The 23,299-nt window shown below is 35.0% G+C and overlaps 1 protein-coding gene across 2 annotated transcripts; it reads right to left on the bottom strand.

Moving 5' to 3' along the window:
* Nucleotides 1-549: 549 nt before the first annotated feature.
* Nucleotides 550-22,637, bottom strand: LOC144980937 (uncharacterized). 2 transcript variants are annotated; one of them, XM_078928914.1, is made up of 11 exons: nt 22,471-22,636; nt 19,301-19,407; nt 18,369-18,475; nt 15,208-15,306; nt 13,105-13,212; nt 12,624-12,706; nt 11,797-12,075; nt 8,965-9,756; nt 6,898-7,080; nt 5,680-5,828; nt 550-2,324 (listed from the first exon to the last, which is right to left on the bottom strand). In XM_078928914.1, exons 1-10 carry the CDS (start codon nt 22,567-22,569, stop codon nt 5,718-5,720), a joined length of 1,968 nt encoding a protein of 655 aa, XP_078785040.1. In that variant the 5' UTR covers nt 22,570-22,636; the 3' UTR covers nt 550-2,324; nt 5,680-5,717. The 2 variants fall into 2 exon arrangements, with proteins under 2 accessions (XP_078785040.1, XP_078785041.1); XM_078928915.1 differs by lacking the exon at nt 6,898-7,080 and having other exon boundaries at nt 22,471-22,637.
* Between the last annotated feature and the right edge of the window lie 662 nt (nt 22,638-23,299).

Consider the following 23,299-nt stretch of genomic DNA (forward strand, 5'->3'; position numbering starts at 1 on the left):
AAATTGTTGTCGATATAGGCAATAAATATTTACTGTTCTATAGCGAAAAAAACGGGACATTGATGTCACGTCGATATAAGTGTGATGTCGATATAACTGTTGTCGATATGTCTGCTCTGCACTGTACTTTACAAAGATGACTTAAAAGGGAAAAGTATAATCTTTCACTAAAAGATACATGCATCTAACTCTTCCTTTCAGAGAAAGACTCCAATGACGGTTTATGTGAAACTAAAAAGTCAAATTACAAAGCATAAAAAACAAGACCACATGAATAGGACAATCCATGACAAAGGGGAAAAGAGACAGCAAAGACATACAGCCCTGTTATACCATCCTCTGGGGATCTCCATTTCCATTTACCATTCTTTGGAACTCTTGTCTGATTTGTCATGTATCTTGGTGTAAATGCCATAAACACCCAAGGAGAAAAAAAAACACAACAAAAGAATCTAATTAGACCCAATATCCAAAGTTAGCTGTACTGTAATTAATCTTACAGAAGCTTCACCACATTTTTCATTATTTCAAATCTATTAACACATCATGTATCATTCATTCAAGCACTTTTATTCTATCAAATTTTCAAAACAAGTAATTATCACATCATTAACAAAAGAGAACATATGATACGGCAGAAATATGGTTTGTTTGGCAAATTCAAACATAATCGAGGAAAAACAATCCTGTCCCTTTTTAAAACATAAGAATATAAGGTGTTTTGTTGAAAAAAAAAGTAATAATATAAAGAAAAGAAAAAATCAGTTGTAACTATGTCCACCCTTTTATCACAAATTTTAAAGAGTCTTTGAAATAACAAGATTTCCTTACTTTTGAATCCCAATGCCTATGAACATGATAAGATATTCTAGAGTTAAATGCTTACACATAAAAAAAAGTCAGGATTGTTACATCATAAGTTATGTGTGAGACTAAAATAACAATCTTGTACAAAAGATCTGACTGCCTCATTGTGATATCATGAGATCGACGCCTTTGCAGATTGTTATGGGTTCATGGTTGTTATGGAAATGCTCTCAAACTGACACAAAATATTGTCCATTACAACAACGTTAAATCAAGCCCGTGATTGCATTTGGTTATCAGACCTGTTAATATGTACTGAAGTGAAATAAAATACAACCAGGCAGTCAGCATATCAAAAAGGTTTTCATTTTCTCCAATGTAATGCTTAAAGTCATTTTAATTTGTTGTTTTCCAATTAGATCAATATATTGAAATTTTTTTCTTCCTAATGAAATTAATTTTGTTATGTTTTTGTTGTTTACTTATCTAATTTTCTCTGACGGTAAAGCTCGGTTAATGAAGAAAAAATATTTGTCTGGGTCGTATGATGAACTCATTATTTTTGTTTGTGATGATTTGTGAATTTTTTAAATCAATTCATTTATTTTTGGATGAAATGCTGAATAAGGTTTATTTCAAAAACATTATTATCGACAATCATTAATTGTGAACAAATATCAGTAGCTCAACTTAACAAATCACTTTATTTCTACTTAAAATTGTAAATTATACTTGAATTGGTTTTTTTTTAAATCTTGTTTACCTACATATAAAAATTAAACCATCATTATTAACAAATGTCAAAAGTCAACTAACGCCATGTGGATTGTTTATTTATAATAATAATTTCCAATTCACACCATTGCACAACACCCAATCTGTCAACATCCCTCCTGCACTACAACAATTACGATCCATTTGCTAAACTGCTTTGGTTGAAGAATTGAAGAAGTTCCCTTCCCGACTCCTTTGTGTTTACCCTTATCTACTCATTTTTAAAATTTGTATAATTTCCAGTTGAAGGTAGATTTTTTCTTTAGTAAGTTAAGTTAATAAGATACTCATACCACATTTAAAGCAGCATCCTTAAACTGAGCAGTGTTTAGGAAAAATAAGAACCAAATAAGCCACATTCTTTGGTAAGTTATATTTTAGAAATTGAACTGAGCCTCTAAGACTCAAATCTGTATGCCTTGAAACCTGAATCATATGACAACCTGACATGGCATCAATACATCGTTGTTATTGTTATATTTGCTTAACATTTACAAGACAACTGAAAATTTAAAAACAAAACAAATAAACAAATATTTAAAAAACTCTCTTTAAAATTTGAACATTGGGACCAGATAACAATTGTTGTAATTGCCAAAATCATATTGCAAAATCCAATTAGTAACATAACCACTTGTGAGTGTTGTCTTGTTCCAACAACACTTGCACATCCATAACCTGAAGGATTTCATTGCCATTTGGTGCGAATTACCCATATCCAAATGCATTATGGCAAACTTCACCTGAAACCAGAAGATAATTACTTATCAACATAAAGAACAAAATTGTCTTCTTGTGATAATTCTATTACAAACACTTTGCAACATTCCAAGTCCAATTTGTGCTTTGAAATGGTTGGTGATACAACATTAGTAAAGGTTTGATTAAAATACATCATCCCTTAGATATTGTATTTTAACAAAAGGTATAAAATAAGAAAAGAAAAAAAGTAGTCCTTCAGAGTAGTGCGGAGCGGTCCCAAGCATCTTTAAGACCACCGGTTCTACAGTCCCTGGGAAATGAGAACCGCAAGGACCGGTTCGAACCGGTTCTTTTTCGACATTGGCCAATCACAAGGCGTCCTTGGGACCATCAAACGATAGGAACCGGTCCTGCAGTAGATGGCTGTAGAACCGCTAAGTGTAAGTGAGAGCGGATAAGGCGTGTTGCCTCAAAACATGAAAATAGTGCTATGACACTATCCATTAAGCATGTGTTTGTGTGTGCGTGTGTGTGTGTGTGTGTGTGTGTGTGTGTGTGTGTGTGTGTGTGTGTCTGCGAAGATTGATGGAGCGGGTCGGGTCAATGTTAGGGAGTGAAAGGAAAAGGGATTGTTAATATTTTGTGTCTGTGACATGATGGACCAAAAGTATGGGAAGTGGGAAGAGTTTGTTTTGATTTTTTAAATTTTTTTTTTTTTTTGGGGGGGGTTGTTATTGTCTCCATTCCTTTTTTCTCTTTTCGTGCGGCTACGTGGTCTTGTGGTATGACACTCGCTTTCGGATCAGAAGGTCCTGGGTTCGAGCCTCGCTCGGCACCTAGTTTAGTCCTTGAAAGACTCTTTACTCACATCCTATCACCGTACTCAGGTGTAAAATGAGAACCTGGTCGTCAACATTGTTGTCTCTGTCGGAAAAAATTGTAACATCGCCTAACAGGCGTCATGTCTCGTTCTACATGTTACATGTTGCTATTAGTCAGGGACCCGTTGTAAAGCGCTTTGAGCGCATTTAGTGGATATTGCGCTATATAAAAGCTCACGTTTTTTGTTTCTTTTTTAATTTTAAAAAAAAATTCTATCTTTGGATAGGACGCTGTCTATCCTAAAGTACTTTTCGCCAGATCTAACAAACCCAGCTACCCATTCACTGCTGAATAGACAGAGATCAGAAGGAAAAAAAAGCTCGACTGCACCCGGGATCAATCTCTGGCCCCTTGCGTGTAAAGAGAGTGCTCTATCAACTGAGCTATCGCCCCCCCCCCCCCCCCCCCCCAAATAATCTAATGGTGATTTTTAAAAATAGAGACGTTATAATTGTTATTTTTGAAGAAAGCTATAGTATGTGAAACTTGTATCATTTGATTAGTTAAAACACCAAAATAATAAAAATATTATTGTATCATCAAATGACAACAATGCAATAGAAAGCAGTGGTGACAACAGATAGCCAAAAGAAAAAAATCGGACCAGCTCGGTTCGAAACACACACACGAACACACACATACACACAACCACACATCTTATAGTAGTCACATTCATTTCAAAGAATAAGCCATTAGAGAAGAGGGGTGATGTCGTCAAAATAGATCATTGTCATTGCGATCATTAGTGTGTAGTAAATTAGGAAATTTACCCCGAGTAATGGAATCGTCCAAGGCATCTCGCGGCCCCTCTTACCCCACCACACACACAAGAGGGCGTATGTGCAAGAGGGGGTTGGTGCGATTAATTAAGTGGGATGGGTGGTTAGGCGAACGACCTAGGCGAAAAGGACCGAGAAAAGGCAGTAAAGAAACTAGAATCGCTGGGACTGTTCAAATAGAAAGATAAAAAGTGAGGACTGCCAACGTGAGGACCGCCAACGTGGGGACTGCCAACGGTTCTTCACCTTCCTCCGGTCCCAGCTAAGGAACCGTGGGACCGGTTCTTGGGACCGGTCCTCAGCGCGGCACTACTTCAGAGCCACTCGGGAGTTTATTCCGTTCCTATAGCATGAAACGGACAATAGCAATTGCTTGCTACCCTTTGGATAGGACAATAGTTTATCGCAAAGTCCTTTCCACCAGATCTAACAGAGGCAGCTACCCAATCAGTGCTGGGTGGACAGGGGGATAAGAAAATAATATCAACTGCACCGGGATCTATCTCAGTCCCTTTGCGTGTGAAGTGAGTGCTCGACCAACTGAGCTATTGGGCCCCCAGAAAATAGAGAAATGCATAGAAATGGTTTTTTAAAATATCATTTTGAGAGATAAACAATCAATATTTGCAAAACTCTTGCGATGTAAAAAGTATGTCAAAAATAAATAAGAAAGAATCTGATATAATGATATAACACTGAAAAGATTGGTGGTAGTGGTAATTTTTGTTTGTTTGTTTGTTGCTTTAGGTCTCTTCCAACACAATTGAGGTTATATGAGAGACTGCTGAAACAAAAAAACAAGCAATCTAACAAAAATAGTACAAATGTAAATCAAAATCATAACCTAAAGATATCATAAGCTAAATTATAAATAACCAAGAACAAACAGGCAGAAGATTTACAGAAAAAAAAATATCCCCTGTCAAAAATACAATCACAAACCAAAGAAGCAGGATAGGCTAGTAAAGAGAAGAAGAAACGACATCACTATCGTATCATACACCCATGCGAACATCATAGGTATATGATTCAAGGGTGATGCTCCCATCCAACCACCCGCTGGTAGTGGTAACAAAAATGAACCATCATTATAACTCAAACCAGGATCTTCACCATCATTTTTTTTTTTTTGGTTTGTTCGTTTTATTTTCACCTGCTGGTGTATTAAAAGAAAAATGTGTCCTAGTAATAAGTAATACTCTTTCATATATTGTTCATAATTGTCTTTTGTCCTATGGATTAAACATGTGCTAAATTCTTTGACTCATAGAGAGGTTTCCAACCATGTGGATCAGCAAACCATCAACTTGTACCAAGGAAGACAATGTTGAGTGTGGACAGTGACAGGAAAAATGACAATGATTGCAAAACTATGACTAGATTACTGTCCTTGTTTAGGGCACTTTACAGTCTTCATCTATGGTTGAAGTGACTATGGACAATGACAGATATTCTGAAATTGTTAGAATTCAAAGGGTGTCTGACAGATGGGTTGTACTGTATGAAATGGACATTTGTTCCATATGACTTGCTTGGGGAATAAAGAAGGCATTGTTATTGTATATAAGTGCGTTTTGGAAAGTGCTCATTTATAAGATTTTTTTGATCTAGGAAATTGATTCAGGTTTTCACTCTTGGGTCAGATCTACTAAGAACTACTAAGAGCAACAAATAATCTTTAAACCGATTACAAAATGTACATATCAAAAGATGTTGGATTGAAATTGGTACTTACAAAGTAAATCATTTTTTTCAGGACACGTTCAGTAATCATCATCCTGTTTTCCCACCCTTAGCGCCATCCCCCTCTCCTGACTGAGGGGAATTTTGTCTTTGCTTCTCTAGGGCCCTCCTTGGGATATAAATTTGTCTCTCAGGTCGCTCCTAAAAGGAAAAAAAAGTGAACAAATATAGCTAAGCATTTTTTTCACAAATTAAAAAAAAACATTAACTCAAACTAAAATATTAGACAAAAAATAAAAGAATGCTAACAGTTTAGTTTCTTACTATTATCTTATTATCTTTAGCATTACATTATCATTATTTTTATTTTTTAAATTATTATTAATATTATCATTGTTAATATCTTTATTAATATCAATTTCATCCCCAACTTTATTATTAGTCGAGGTTGTATAGTTTTTAACAACTTAAAACTGAAGTGACAATATCTGTTACAATTTTCCATCAATATGTCCATATGGTCTTTGAGAATTATTTATCTATCGTGAGTGACCTCTATCACCAAAAAAAAAGAGAGAGAGAGAGAGAGAGGGAGAAGTACAAATTTACAGCTCCATTAAAAAGAAAATATAAAATAAATATATTATGTACATAAATCTTTTCTGAACATATTACCATGCTCTGAGCCTGTTACATCATCTATTTCTTCTGGAAGACGACATACATCAAACATTTACGAGGGATCATGCAGTATTTTTAGAATTTTTTTTTAAAAGGATACCACCTCTTACGAAAAGATGCTATTGGTCTGGTCTACCTGTCTCCTCTCAACAAAAGACATCAGGCAGGGCCCGGGTTTAAACAAAATGTGACCTCAAACTGGTATTAGGCCAAAGTGGACTAGACACAGAAATTGAATCTTACAGTAAAAAAATATCAAACTTGGGTCAAATTTATACGATGAGAATAGTTTCTTAGATTGATTGAAATTTAAAATGTCATCTTCCTGACCATTTTCACGATACCAGATTGAATCCATGGGTCACAAAGGGTCTAGTTCAAGGACAAATGCACAAAATCACATGAAAAAGGATAAATAGTATAGGATCAAGCAGACACAAAAAAGGACCAAAATAATGACCACCAACACATGAAGCCAAAGCTCCCTCAATCTGAGGGGAATTCCACTGCTTGGACAGATTGAAAAACATCTCCACAACTTTCATCTAAGGAATTCCCCCAACCAATCCAATAAGTATAACATTATTACCTTTCTTTTTCTGCGAACATCACTTCCTGTCTCAGACAAATTACCCCCCTTCTCCTCCCCACCACCTTCATCAGTTTTGTTATTAGGGCGGACTGATGATGACGATGATGATGTACTATCTGGAGTGGAATTCTGACCCTTCACACGAGTAGCACCAGGAGATGAAACTTCATTTCCTTCTTCCTGGATTTGTCATGAAGAGGATGCATAAAACATCAAAAATAAACATCAATATACAACGAAAAACATAAAACGGTGATGTACATCAATTTTAAAAGAAATATAGAACAGGGGAACATCCAAGATATTTGTAGGAAATAAGAATATACACATATTGCATTCCAAAAATAAACCAAAACAATACCCAAATTTAAATAAATTTTCAAGAAGGGAAAATTATCAAAATACATCATAATCTTAATAAAGAGTATATCTCAAGTTTTCAAACAAGGAAAAGAAACCAAAAGTAAACCAAAGCTAAAGATATTTATATTGCTTTAAAAAAAAAAAAAGGTGTGGACAATATCGAACCAGTCTGCTATATATTTTCTGAATATTTCCAGTTATAAATTCTGAGAAGAGAAGAATTTTGGCTCTAATAATCTCTTTAATTGCTACAGCTTTATAATTCCATTTCATTACAAAAATAAAAGTCAGAATATCAATCAAGAATTTTATTTTTCAAATTCATGTAAATCTGAGTCTCTCTAATAAATCATGAAGATAAAATTCCAGATTACATTGATAATAATACTAATAATAATACACAGTAACAATAGCAATAAAAATAATAGTAATTTTTAAAAAAATAATAATAGTAGTATTTCTAACAATTTTGCTACACTGACGTCATTTTAATCTTAAAATACTCTAGTTTAAAAAGTTAACTTTCATAAATAAAGGAAAGGAAACAAAGGAAGAGGAAATACTGTTAATCTGGACTTGATTATGAGACAATTTACACCAGAAATATAAATAAGAAAAAGTAAACGATGAATTATTGATTATTGACTACATTCATATACAACAAAGAGTGTGAAATATTCTGACAAATTGAGGAACAAATAAGAGGACAGTTGAGTTATCTCTCATGAAAAGGATATGTATCATAAATATCTCCATTCCACTTTGACTACTCAATCTGTACTAAGCTAAGTCACAAAACATTTATGTACTGAACAGCAAATGTGCTAAAAGTGGTGACAAAGAGATCGGATATGCCATATGTCATTACACTTCAATGGTTTTGGATAAATCATCAGGACAATGTATCGCAAGTGAAATGTTAAATTTTTAATTTTTATTTATAGAATGATACATAGAATGATTTCAGAATGTTTATGTTTCAAGTTTTAGATATTTCTCTTTTTAGAAGCTAATCCTGCATTTTGTCAGAAAAGAAATGATGAAAACAAAATAATTGTGCGATGGTTTCCTTGATTCCTCTTTATAACTTCGTATTTCTGATCTATACAATTCATTAAAAAATATTTAAATTCTATTTCAGCCTTACATTTCAGTAAAGTTTCAAAGTTTTTGTTTCACACCTTTTCAACAAATATATATTATCTCAAATACGTTATCTAAAAGTGGTATATCCTCTTTAAAGTTTGTTATCAATGGAACAGTATAACTTAGAGCCTTTGAATTTCAGTCTAGAAAAAATATAATCATTGGGGATTGCATATAACTTTCAATCCAAAAGCAATTGTTATACCACTGTGCCATCAGCTCACCCATATACAGAGGGAAATTCTCATCAGCATGCACATCACAACAACCCCCATCGTACTATCTTTATTTCCTTTGCCCATATGCCCAAATAAGAACTGTTTGTCGGGGGTTTTAAAAATTGGTTTTATTCATTTATTTTGCTTCTTCTATTACAATTGAAAGCTTCAAATTGAGTTTTATAATAAGCAAAGAGTAAAGCACTATATCATAAGGTACAAAGACAATCTTAACAGGGATAATGAGATAAACACAAGATAAAGTGATTACAACAATCAACACTGATGTAAAAAAATAAATGGGCTCTACTAAATAAAAACCATTTTTGTCTCCTACCTTTCTCTTGTCCTTCTCCATGTCTTCTCTGCTGTCCTTGCTAACACTTGATGTCGAATCTCTCGCTGCCTTTCGTACATTGCTGTTGCTGTTGTTGCTATTTTTCCCACCTCCTCCTCCTCCTCCACTATCCATTGTAGATTTTCTATCCATTTCTCTCTCAGATCTTTTCCTATCGGTGTCTCCTTCTCTATCTCTACCAGTACCACCACCACTTTTACCGCCACTGCTTACACCATCAGCATGTTTACTCCCTCCCTCTCTGTCTCTATCTCTATTCTCCCTCCATTCATCTCTATTTCTTCCACCACCTCCTCTTTTATTGTCTTCTCTCATTCTGTCCCTTCCTCCTCCTCCTCCACCACCACCTCTTTCTCTATCATTCTCCTTCCTATTTTCTGATCTATCTCCTCCTCCTTTCTCGTCCCATTTTTTATCCCCTCTCCTTGGTGGTCTATGATCATCCTCATCTCTGTATATTCCCCCGCCTCCTTTCGCTCCCATTCCTCCTCTACTTCTTCCGTCCTCTTTCCACTTTCCTCCTTTGTCCCTAAATTCTTCATTCCTTCTCCTCCCATCTCCTCCACCTCCTCCCCTATCTCTTCCTGATTTCGGTGGTCTTTCATCCCAATCCCTTCTCCTATCCCTTTCTCTGTCACCTTTCTTCCATTTATCACCTCCACCTCCTCCTCTTTCTTCCTTTCCATATCTTCCGTCTTCCCTGTCTCCCTTCATTCTATCCTGTGATGGTTCATCCACGGCTTGACTTTCCCGCTCTGTGTTTTTTAGGAGCTGAAAAATATATAATTATGGTTGTGAAAGATAAGTGACTAACACCAAAACATATCAAAATGCATAGTGAAATAGATTTAACAAAACAGATAAATAAATAAATTAATAATACTATTTTAAAAAATAACAATAATAATAATAATAATAATAATAATAATAATAATAATAATAATAATAATAATAATAATAATAATAATAATAATAATAGTAACAACAATAATAATAATAATAATACAGTCGGGCCTTTCTAATCAGGAAATGTCTGAATCCGTCTAAATTAGCAGGCTTTACTGATTTGCCAGGAAGGTGAGGGAAGTACTAAAGATCTGCTATCACGTGAAGGCAATTTCTCTAGATGTGTGGCCATGAAACAGTTAGTTTAGAAGTGCATAAATCAAAAGAGCTAGTCTTACAACAATATTAATTTTCTTTTCTTTGGGGGTGGGGGGGCAGGGTGTGCTTATGTGTTTAGGGTAATTTTTAAATATCTTTTTTTAGAGCAAAAACTGGTCGCCTCTTTTTGTTTTTGTTTTTTTATTTGCATACCATCCGTATTTAAAAAATCCTCAACAACGTGCATCACATTCAATAGGCGGCTATTAATTGAATTTATAGTTTTGTTATATGACACAAGCAAATGAAGTTTGCACATTGTTCATCTGATCAAGTCAATTGGCCAATGAAAACCACAATGAAATTTGTAGACACTTGATTAGAGACATCCAAAGCAATGTCAACAATGAAATACATAGCTGTCAACACATTTAACAGAACAATAAACCATTGATTGTTCACACACTCCACCCCTCCCCCTTTCCTTGAGAGGTCAGTGTCACAACAAAAGAAGGTGATGAGAGCTCAGTCAAAGCATTGTCCCACTTCTTTTGAATTTGACTGTAAATTTATGAGACTCATTTACACCTCAGGAAATGAAACAGCAGCGTCAGAGACCGCAAAATAATTCACCCTTAGTACACTGTCTGTGGCTGTCTGTGTTGTGACAACTTTCAATTGAGTGCTCCTGCTCCACTTGCATTGTTCATAATATTTTTCCAGGTGAAGAATTTGAAAAAGTCGCAATAAAATTGTCAAAGTAAATGTTAGGCTCAGACGAACTTATCCTGATTAGCTGGGGACCTTGTCCCAATTAGAGGAGTAAATTATATCGAAAAAAATTAAGTTCCTTTGTATTTCTTCCTGATTTGCCAAGTTTCCCTATGTAGAGGCCCCACTGTAATAATAATAATAATATTAATAATAATAATAATAATAATAATAATAATAATAATAATAATAATAATAATAATAATAATAATATTAATAATAATAATAATAATAATAATAATAATAATAATAATAATAATAATAATAATAATAATAATAATAATAATAATAAACCAATCAATCAAACAATAAATCAATCAGGAGGCACTTCTGTTGCAGACATCTGCCATCATGTCTCTCTATCCTCTATGTCACCAGCCCTCTTCAGGAAATCCACATCTCTCATTCGCCCACATAACACTCACATATTGAGATTTCTACGTTATTCTTTGTCTTCCTTTCTTCATTTTTTATTTTTCCTGTTAGGACTTTTTTTCTATTTATATCATTTTTTTTGTATCTGTGACTAAGAAATTATTCTTATGCTTGCTAATAGTTGGTTTGTGCCGGTCTGAGAGAATCCATATTCATTTCTTACTTTATCTTTCCGAAATAATATTGAAATTTATGTGGACCTTTAAGTAGTTTGTAATTTAAAAAATAAGCAAGGAAGAGAGATGTTGCACAAATAAAAAGTGTTTCAAACAAAATCCCTTCAATGTCAATCTCCTCCACCAGCCTATAATGTTGTCTTTATTGACTCATCTAAGACTTAATGGAAATATGGATTGGATATTATTCTTATTTTAAAAATTTAATGAAAAACATAGACTTCAGATGTGTAAATGTGATGTTTATAGCTCTTTATAGATATGGCTATTCATGTTCAAGCAACATGTGTTTTCATAACATAACCTTACCATCTTTATAACTCACCATGATTGGTTTAGGTTTCTCATCTGCTTCACGGTATCTTCCACTTCCACCCTCATTCCTTCTTTCTCTTTGCTTCCCTCCTCCTCCACCCCTGTCTCTATCCCTTCTTCTCTCCCTCTCTTTCTCCCTTGCCATCTCTCTTGCTCTCTCCTTTCTCCTGTCCCTATCCAACTGTCTATCCCTGTCCCTATCCTTCCTGCTGCTTCCATCTTCTTTAGCAGATCGCCTTCTGTCGTAATCCCTGTCCCTTCCTCCTCTTCGTCTCTCATCTCTTAGTTTCTGAAACAGATAAATTAAAAGCAAAATAATGTTGATAAAAAGATCTTCAACAATCAATTATAAAATGTCATTGTGTTGAAGTGTTTGTAACAAAATTCAATCTGTAAAACATGTACATTGCAATCCACAAGAAGTAAAATTGCCTGAGATGAGCTCTTGTTTGAAGTCAACATCCGAGGGTAGTCCTGGATATTGTGCTAAATAAATTCACGATTAAAAATAATAATATATAAAACAAACTGCAATAATATAAAATATATACACAAACAAATATTTTCACTGGTCAAATGGCTTCATGATACAATCAAATATAAACAGTTTTTAGCACAATTTAACCTATTTCAATTTTAAATAAACTAAAATCTTTCATTACTATACAACCAGCACATTTGTCCTTTCCAAGAAATATCAATATCACCCTCTTGTTGCAATGAAGCTTTCAAACGCATTTTGCTGCCCAAGTGGTCAGACAATTTGACTATTTGAAAATTTTTTTAAATGTTACAAAATAAGGTTTATATATCTTAAAGAGACGATTTAAGGCTTACCACCATGTTCATTCTTTTCTCCTCTTTCCTCCTCTTCAAATATTCCAGCAATGGGGTGTTGGTTTTAGTTGTGCCCATCTTGGCTGCAGATCAAAGATGCAAGGCAGGTAAAGAATCATTTAACATTTAGACCAAACCATGTGATATGAAACTATTTTTAAAAAGGGACTGCTCAGAAGTTATAGGAAAAAAGAATTTCTTCTCCAACATCTTCTAATATAACAGTTACAAATCAAGCAGATGATGAGCCCAGTGCTTTTCCACAAAAGAAGATTTTCTGTCTCCAACATACATTTCCTCTTATATTTCAATAAGATTTCAGTTTTGCGAAGAGGCTGAGACAAAAGGTGATTTTCATTTTTAAGAAGAAGAAGAGGAAGAATAGGAGGAGAAGGAGGAGTGGAAGAAAAATTAGGAAGAGGAGATAGAGGAGAAAGAAAAGGGATGAGAATGAGGATGAAAAAAAATGTTTTCCACTAACCTAGCCGTAATTCTTTTGCCTCCACTTCCTCTACAATGGCATCGAGGGAAACAGATGGAGCCTCTGGTGGATTTTCCAGCATTTCTAAAAACCTTTTGTAATCTGAATCTACAGGACAATAGAATTAAAAGTTCAAAAGGTAATTAATGTCACTTAACCAATACAGAAAAAGGTGAGTGTGGGTGCAGGGGAGGGAGATGCAGATTTTGTTTTTTCTTCTTCTTTGTAACTTCATTGACGAAAAAAAAAAATAATTAGCAAGACAAAAAAAAATTATAATAATTAAATTTTTAAAAATAAAACAGGCAAAAGAAATCCCAAGAAATAAAGCTGGAAAAAGAACGAGATTTTTTGTGAACATAGAACATTACTTAGTTTTATTGACAAGGGTGAGAATCCCAGGATTAAAAATCAGCTTAATCACACTAAAACATTTGATCTAAAATCCTATTCTTGAGATCATAGGGCACATCGGGTGTATTTTTGAAAATATCAAATTAGCAAATAGGGAGCAGGCACTGGTGTAAGTTAATGATTGAAAAAGTCTGTAAAAACAGTGTCAAACAATGTAAGAAAGAAAATTACAAGAAAAATAATCATCCCAAAAATCAGCCTGCCATTGATCCTTTGTCCATCCAGCAATAATTAGGTAGCTGGGTCTGTTAGATCTGGTGTAAAGCAAGCAATTGCTATATATTAAACGCTGCACATACTGGGATAAATCCCAGCTCCGTGGTCCTAATGGCTCTTAGACTATTGCCTTTAACATGTATAACAGAATGTGTTAGAATTGAAAATATCCCTCTTCTTCTTGCTTCTTCATTTTCAAAATGTTCCAAATAGCACAAAATGGAGCTTTGTTGTGCAATAGAGAATAAAGGCCATCAGATTCACAATTTGATTCTTAGAACGTATCTCAAGGTTTACAATAAAATGACAGATTATTTTATCACAGATCCTTTCACACCTTTAGTCTGTGATTGAGCTACTCAAGTCATGTTTACATTGCACTTCTGATGAAGCGAAGTGAGTAGGAAAGTGCCAGAAGACAATAGAGAATTAAAATTTCGCGGCGGTGATGGGGGTCTGAACCCGCGACCTAACTGGTAAGACAACTCCGCCTGGCCGGACTCTACCGTTTGAGCTATCCACGATCCCATAATAGCTCATATGGTAGTCACGCTCTTCCCAGCCAGGCAGAGATGTCGTACCAGTAAGGTCGCGGGTTCGCGGGTTCAAACCCCCATCACCGCCGCAAAATTTTTATTCTCTATTGTCTTCTGGCACTTTCCTACTCACTTCATCTCTTGTTGTTATCAACATAAGTGCCTGCTCCACTCCCTTTTTCTGAATTAAAAATTTCTGATGAAGTAAAGAAAGGCATTTCATAATCATAGAATAATAAATGATAAAATATCAAAAGGTAAGAGAGGGTCTTTTTGGTGGGGGAGAGGTATTTCCACCCACTGAAATGTTTTAAAGTACGAAAAACAAAACGATGAAAAGTAAAAATACTGATCCTTACATTGTTAAACAATGAGCCAAGGAATCAAATTCAGATTAATGAGTAAATCTCTGCTCTAGCTCCAGCCCCTTCTCTCCACCCATTTCCTGACGTCCCCTATAAGCTGACTTACATATTTAATGACAAACAAAAAACAATTCAGAGAAAAGTTTTATATAGGTGGGAACTGAATTTTATAAATCAAAAGAAAATAAAACTGGGAGTAACTCAGGGAGAACATGGGACATGCGCCACTAGAAATTTGTTTTAAATGTTATGTATGGATTCTGAGCATTCTTTTAACTAACTGTGAATGATCTAGTATAAAATGGTATGTTATTATTTGTTATATGACATGCACACATATTTGGCTAAAAATGAGGCGAGTGTTCTCATTTCAAAATGAGGGGGTGGGAGGAGAGGAGGTTGCATTTTATACATATATGCTTCTATCTCCTTTACACAGACATGTAGGGTCTGTGAATTGTGAAAACAGTTCATCAAAAAATAGAACAACAACTGTTTCAGACCCTTATTGTTGAGGTAAGCCTCTCAGAGGTACAGGAATTCCCATCAATGAAATGAATGTCTGATATTACCTTGTTCTAGCGTTCCACATTTGGAGTCTACCTTCCTCTGTCTCTTCTTGGTGACTTTGTGAAAGGGAGCAAACTCCACCACCGCTGGATATTCACCACCTATAAATGATCAGATTCAAATTAGACACTTTTATGGTATGAAAGTCACAATAAATATAAATTGTAATACTGTCGTCTTCAGGATAAAGACCATGTAGTTTGTAATTTTTTAAAATACACAGTCTTTGTCCTCAATATGCAGAAATGATCTTACAGTGGTCTCCATTTAAAAGTATTCTGGCTACAAGTACTTCTTTTTGTCTTGTCATTAAGTCGCAGCTCCAAGCATCGAAGATAATCATGACTGTGAGTATGGTTAGAACAAATGGATGTGTCTATGCTCTTATGTCTGGAGACTTGAATTCAGTCCAAAACTTCTAGTCGTTGCATAATAGCTCTTGACAATGAGTTGTTGTCAATCTGTCTGAGACAGTGCAAGTCAAAGCATGAGTATTTCATTGTCATCTATTTTTGGGGGTGTCACCTCGGTCTAACTTTGTGTTCACAATGTGTCAATTTAAATAATAATTGTAAAATAATTTATAGATATCAATTTAAAATTTAAAAATCCAATGAATCCAAATTAAAAACATTTCTCAGCTAAAATGTCACGGTGAATAAAACTATGTTATTTATATAAAATCACATCCTTGGAAAATATCACAAAAAATAGAAACAAACAAAGCGACCAAAACAAGTCCTCTCTGTCCCACCACTACACACCTTCCAAGTACGATCCAAATAGAAGCAACGATTGGGGTGTGAAAAAGAATAATTAATGAGTGTGCTTATAAAGGAGTAAGATTTTAAAGTAATAATTTATTACTATATAAAACTACCCCATTATAAGTACACTCATTGAAAGGGTTTCTGCTTAAAAGAACACTCAATTTTTAAGATTTTAAAATATATTCCAAAATCATGTTCATATTATACAACATTGTAAGTTACATGCAGGCCTTGCTAAAAAATAAAAAGTGCTTTGCCATAGTACGAATGTTTACATTGATTTTTGTAGCATGAAGTAGAAATGTGTGGAGAAGAAGGGAAAGGTCGTGGGTTTGAATCCCCATCGCTGCAAAGTTTTTATTCTCTGTTGTTTTCTGGCACTTTTCAGGGGTGAGAATGACTGGTCACAAAAAAGGAGGAAATTTTTCATCATGAAGAAAATGACCCATCCATGCGACCATAACCTATAAATTTGAATTTCACTAAAATTCACTGAACGCGATCCAAAATTTGTCTCGCAGCAATTTCTAACAAGACTCGGTGGAATTCCAAAAGTTGAAAAGTGTAATTACATTTGGTGGTTGTAGTAAGGATGATGATGTAGTGGTGGTTGTAGTAGTAGTAGTGGTCGTATGGATGATTGTGTGGTGGTGGTTGTAGTAGCTGTGGTAGGAATGATGATGTGGTGGTAGTTGTAGTGGTGGTAGGGATGATGTTGTGCTGGTTGTAGTGGTAGTGGTGCTAGGGATGATGATGTGGTGGTGGTTGTAGTTGTATTAGTAGTGGTGGTAGGGATGATGATGTGGTGGTGGTTGTAGTTGTAGTAGTAGTGGTGGTAGGGATGATGTGGTGTTATTTGTAGTAGTAGTGGGATGAAGGTGTGGTGGTGGTGGTGGTGGGGGGGGGGGGAGAGACTTCTCTACCAGAATAATTTATGCATTGACCTTATGAATTCTATATTTTAAAATAGAAGAAAAGAGAAATAAAAAAAAAGGCAAAGGGAAAGAGGAAAAAAAAGAGAGAAGAGAGAGAAAGAAAGAGAGAGAGAGAGAGAGAGAGAGAGAGAGAGAGAGAGAGAGAGAGAGAGAGAGAGAGAGAGAGAGAGAGAGAGAGAGAGAGAGAGAGAGAGAGAGAGAGAGAGAGAGAGAGAGAGAGAGAGAGAGAGAGAGAGAGAGATTAAAAAGGCAACAGATACCGACAACAGAGAAAAAAAATCCAGACCCATTTGTCTCTCCCCTTCTCCTTCAACCCTCAACTAACTAATAAAAGAACACCACTGGTCGTCTGTGTCAACTGTGACATATGGTGCCATTCTGTCTGGCCCGACGTCATAAAAACGGGACCGTCACCAAATTTCACGAGACTGAACACAGGTGTCAAAATAGGACATAAGACATAATGGTGATTTTGTGGGTTTGAGGAAAATGTTTGACACGGCATATTTCTGAGAAATTCTCAAAATCACTGTTTATTTATCCAAAACAAATTTGAAAAAGGAGGAAATGTGATGGGGATGGGCGGAGGCAAACTACCATTTAGGCGGAAGATTGTCAGCCCTGACTTTTCTACTTACTTCATTTCTTGTTGTTATCAACATAAGTGCCTGCTCCACTCAGTTTTCTGAATTAATATTCACCCCCAATATCGGAGCTTACTCATTGTCTCAATCGTCTCTATGTTATATGTTTGTATTAAGAATATGGCTATTAAGCTTAACTGCTGGCCAACTAACAAACTTCGCGGTGTTTGTGTGTTGATCCCATGACCTCAAGAAGTCAGGAGAGCGGTTCAAGACAGATAATACGCTTGATACCACTTTTTTTTTTGAGTACTGGATGGCGTCGACTGTAGAGCTACCCTCTCACAGTTATCACAACTGTAGGGTCATGGTTCGAGCCTCCTTCGCCATGAAGTTTTTATTATCTGTTGTCTTCTGGCACTTTTGTGATCACTTCATATCTTGTTGTACCTGCTCCACTCACTTTTCTGAATTAAGACTCAAACCCAGGACCTTCCGATCCGAAGTTGAGTACCATACCAATAGACCACATAGTCATACAGGAAAAGCAGGAATAATGTAATGAAAGAAAAAAATTTAACTGGGATCAAACGTGACCCATTGCCTCAAAACAGTATTATGTCGGGGTGGTTTAGATGCTAAAATTGAATTCCTATTTAAACGTACCACTCATGGGTTAGGTTTTAATGTTAAGTTGAGAATGAATTTAATTTCTATAATTATCAAAAAATAGAATTTCCCATTTCTGGTCATTTTGACTCTAAAATCAATTATTGGCATCCGGTCAACCATGACATAATACCGTTTTGAGGCAATTAGTAACATTTACAGAATGATAAAAATGTTGCATCACAGAGACAAGATGTCAACAAACCTTTTTCATCCAGGAAGACATAGCCATCAAATTTGTCACGGAAAATGAAAATGTCCTCTGCATTCAGAAAATTGACATAAGCTCGACAAAAAGCATTTTGACCCAAGCTATAAAAGAAAATAAATGAATATCAAATTATATAAATATACTCAAATCACACATTGGTGTGTATTTTTTTTTCTTCTTTACTAAGTGATAATTTGTATTAATACTCATCTCATTCTTTATCTTAAAATTTACAAACGGCTCTATTGAATTAAATGTGATGAAAATGGTGAAAAATAATCAAAATTATACTGATAAGTTCAGGTGATCTCTTTTTGATGCTATTCAAAATCTTTTGTGAAACTGAATATAAAATAAAAAGTCATATATCTTTGGCTTAATTAATAAAGTGGGTCTAGCATTCAATACAAATACAATCAGCTTAATCCAACAAGGACAACAGAAATAATAATTAGTCTAAACTCAGAATCTTGACACTGAAATGTTATTGAGAACCAGTTTACTCTCAAGACTCAGGAGGATTAGAGGACTGTTGATGATGATCATCACTATCATTGTCATCATCATCATCATGGTAGTGGTGGTGGTAGGTGATGGTTGTGGTGGTGGTAGGTGATGGTTGTGGTGGTGCTGACGATGATGTGTGATGATGTTGATATATTAGTATTAGTTTCTGCATTATTTTTCTTTCCTCCTCCTTGTCTCTCTATCTTTAATTAAACATACATTATGTGGACAAATGACAGTCATCTTTACCAGATGCTGATGATATGGAGGTTGTGGAAGTGACAATGTTAGAGAAGGTAATCAATTTTGCATAAGATTTTTGTAATTCAAAATTGGAAATTAGCAGGTTTCATTTCATTTCGGTGGGAAAATGTTAAATAGCTGGAAATTTCCACCTTTGAAATATCATAGATACAAACCTCAAGTCAGCTCTGACAAAATAGAAAAAGTCATGGTCTGGAAGTGGTGACACTTGATCAAGAAAATTCTCAGGAGTAAGAGATGGAGGCAGACGTCGAATTACAATCTGAAAGGATAAATAAAGGAAGAGTTATAAACAAATTTCCTGCTAAATACCATTTCATTGATTATAGGTATTCTACCACATCATCTAAGTGTTTTGATTTATATTTCTTCACGAAATGTGAGGACTTTGGGAAAATGATCCACATTTAGCTGGAAATACTTTTGAAATATGGCTAATAAAAGGCGTTTAGGGACTTCCAGTTCATTCATTTCAGTATACCTTTACAAAATTTAAAAGTTTAATTTGCACTTTAATTATTTAAAATGTTATTTTTTTTTTAAGGCACTTAAAATGTTGAAATGACAAAAATACACGATCATGTGTACTTTAACAAGAACATTTAAAAGATTTTTTACAAAAACTTAAAGGGAAATCCCTAAGTGTTACATATCATTTTAAAAGAAAATTCACACGCTACAACTTAAGCTCTGATACGCAAGCATTCTTGGGCAGTTGACACTTTTATGAGTTCTGTGCATACACTGTCTGTCACTGCTGGACCAATTCATTCACCACTTGCCTCATTCATTTGATTGAATTGGTATGGGGTTTTTTATATCAAAACAATTATATAAACTTTATAAGGCTCAAAATATTTCAATCAAATCTACAACAACACTTGTAAAGTGTTGCTTTTGATGTTGAACCCCTTGCAAAATGTTTTGACTTGGAACACATTTAGTGGATGCTGTAAAACATAAAACGACTCATTTTACAAAAGAATTTGTTTCTTCTATTATATAATCTATTCTTCTGTTATATAAAAATCAAAAATTAAATTACAAAGCCACATGTGACTTCCCAAACCATGGAAAATAACACTTTCTTTATCAAATCGGAAATAAATTTAAGAGTTTTTAAAGTTCCATTTTGATAATTTGTGAAGAAAAATAAATCTTGTTTAAGGAAAAAAAAATAGGTTTTTTGGTTACATAGAAGGCGCTTTGCTCTGAAACAACCTTGCAGGCCCAATTTTGGATATTGTCATCTTCAAAGGCAGCTGATTTTAATGGTTTAAGTTTCTCACTCATAACTTAAATTCAATACAGAGAAAGACTGTTCAAATAGGCCTTATTCTTTTAAAGATTTGTGAAAAAACATAAACCTTGTATAGGGGAAGAAAAAAAGTAAGCTTTGTTAACATAGATGGCACTTTGCGTTGAAACAAGGTAGTAGCCCAATTTGGGATATTATAATCTTCAAAGGCTGCTGATTTTAATGGAATAAGTTTTTCACCAATAGTTTAAATTCAAGAGAAAGTCAGAAAGAGAGACCTCATTTTTGATGATTTGTGCAGAACTTGAGTTTTCAAATTTGAGCTTTTATATAGAGCAATATCCACTAAATGTGCTCAAAGTGCTTGAGTACAAGGGGTCGCTGATCAACAGCAACACGTAACATGTAGAACGAGACAAGACGCCTTGTAAGGCGACATAACAATTTTTTCTGACAACGCTGTTAACGGCCAGGTATTCATTTTACATCTGAGTATGGTGAGAGATTGTGAGTAAAGAACCCTTTTCCAAGGACACAACTATGCGCCAAGCGAGGCTCGAACCCAAGACTTTCTGATCCGAAAGCGAGTGTCATACCAAAAGACCACATAGCCGCACAAAGAAACATTCACCTACTGAACAGCAGTAGTTTGGGATACCTACTTATATTATTTGGTGTGCTAAACATGAATATGACCAAGAAATCTGTAACAAATTAACAGATTTTGTGTGAAACTCTTTAATTATCCTGACTCTTTTGTTATTTTTTGCGGAATAATTTCTATGGGTCCTATTTGTTCTGTAATTTTTTAGCTTTTCCTTCCCTTTGGGGAGGGGGGGGGGGGGGGGAATCTGTCTTTGATTGCCAAACGTGCCTCCAAAATAGGCAAAACCAAAATTCACTTTGAGAAAAGCGGGCATTGAGAGTTATATTTTAAAAGGATAAACTTAATAAACTGTTATGTTTAACAAAATAAGCTGGCATTTAAGCTAAATGGGCATATCATATTGAGCATTATTGAAAGAGCAGGCATTCATGGCATCATCACTGTACATAACTGTGATTCGCAAAGTAAAGAAGATCCAGCTAGGAAACAAGTAATCTGACACTTGCCCATAAGTAGGCATTTATTCATAGAGGAACTCTCTCCCTCTCTACTCTCTCCTCCTCCTTCCTTTGTTTTACTATTTGGTAAAACAGAACAGAAAGATGGCAACCCAGTCTCCAATAATCAGTAAACAAGGCAAGATAGTGGCAGGGTCCTCGCTGCTGTGAGTGTGAGTAGTAAAAGTAAGAGGCCATAATCGGTGGCAATCGGCAGCAGACTCAGAAAGGAAAATCAAGAGAAAATGAATCGTGAATGAGAAAACGAAGTGGCAATTCGGACTCGAGTCTGAATAGTCTCCCGTGACTATTCGGACTCACACTCCAATGTGCGTGCGCATAGACAAAGGGAAGGACCACACAATGTGGGCAGTAGGCAGAGGGTGGAGCTGAAGAAAAAGAGTTTAGCAGAAATTCTGTTTTGCCCATATCACACTGACTCAGTTCATACTCCTACTCCTACTATCAGAATATGTAATTTTTCAAATTATTTATTTTTGTCCTGATTTTATTTGGACATCGTGTAGAAAAGCTTTTACATTTATATTTTATATCACAGTTACTTTGACTGACTTTTGTTACTTTTGAAGAGTTTTAACTTATTTCTAGTTAATTTCTATCTGGACTTCCAATTGATCCATGATTTTGTCTTTCTCGTCAAATAAAGCAGGTTTAGACTACCTGTTGATAGTTACTACAATCGTAAGTTTAACTTGCATTAATTACCAATAATTAAAATTAAAAAACAAAACAAAACAAAAACGGGAATCCATTCAGACTGAGTCCGAATAATATGTTGATGGTACATCAATGCGCATTGGATTTGAGTCCGAATAGTCATGGGAGACTATTCAGACTCGGGTCCGAATAGCCGCAGCCATGAGACATGAGAAAATGGTTTCGGTTTGCTAATAATAATACTGATATCTAGATTTCTTTTTCTCATATAATCAAGAGTAATACTTTCGAAGGTGGTCGATCTTTATCTTTCTTCTTCTCAACTTCGGGGGTAGAACTTTTTTGTTGAACATTGGCAGTTACATCTTCCTCTGCCTTTGTCATTTTATATATGATGTTACCACAGCTTATTGTTTATTTTGTTAATGTCGAATTCGAAAACGGAAGTCGGTAACAGTTCCTTTTTTCCACGAAAAGGTAGTGGTTCCATATAAATCTTAAGTCCCATGTCCCGAAAGTTGGACACACGGACACACGCCTCACTCAAAATCAAAGAACCTGATACGAAATCAGTCCCCCAAAAAATAACCATTGTAAGTTTATAGAGAATAAGAATGTCTAGGTAAAAATGATAAATGGAACCCGAATAAAAGTAAATGTATTGTCATTGCTAGCAGCGGTGGAAGCAGCAAAAACGACGACGACTACGACAAGAACACCAATAAACAATAACATCATTGACAACAACATTAGAACAGACATATTATTATTATTGTTTGTCCAATACGGTATAGGTAGTGCCTTTCTAATTTAATCATTTCACTAGCCCACCACATCATAGAATTAACTTTTCACAGGACAAGACATGGTGCCTGTGTAAGGCGCTATTACATTTTTTTTTCTACAGAGACAATATTGTTAAAGGCCAAGTACTTATTCCGCACCTGAGTAGGGTGGAAGAATGTGAAAAAATAGCCTTTTCCACACACACAAAAAATACTCAATGTTGCATACTAAGCACCCAAAATTGAGTGGGTTTTTTTTGTGTGTGGACTGAGAATCTTCCGCATAAAGGCGGATTTCAGCCTAAAAGGTGGGTTATCTCCGCCCATCA

This window comes from Berghia stephanieae, chromosome 10 (assembly GCF_034508935.2).
Source record: "Berghia stephanieae isolate SIO BIC M18660-M18661 chromosome 10, UCSD_Bste_1.3, whole genome shotgun sequence".
Classification (NCBI taxonomy): domain Eukaryota; kingdom Metazoa; phylum Mollusca; class Gastropoda; order Nudibranchia; family Aeolidiidae; genus Berghia; species Berghia stephanieae.

What these genes read in the sequence shown, in the direction of transcription:
- LOC144980937 (XM_078928914.1), bottom strand. Translation starts at nt 22,569, where the DNA reads ATGACAAAGGCAGAGGAAGATGTAACTGCCAATGTTCAACAAAAAAGT. An exon ending in TTTGTCAGAGCTGACTTGAG is followed by an intron (nt 18,476 to 19,300) that starts GTTTGTATCTAT and finishes TTTCTTTTATAG; the next exon opens with CTTGGGTCAAAATGCTTTTT. An exon ending in ATGTTCGCAGAAAAAGAAAG is followed by an intron (nt 5,829 to 6,897) that starts GTAATAATGTTA and finishes TTTTCCTTTTAG; the next exon opens with GAGCGACCTGAGAGACAAAT.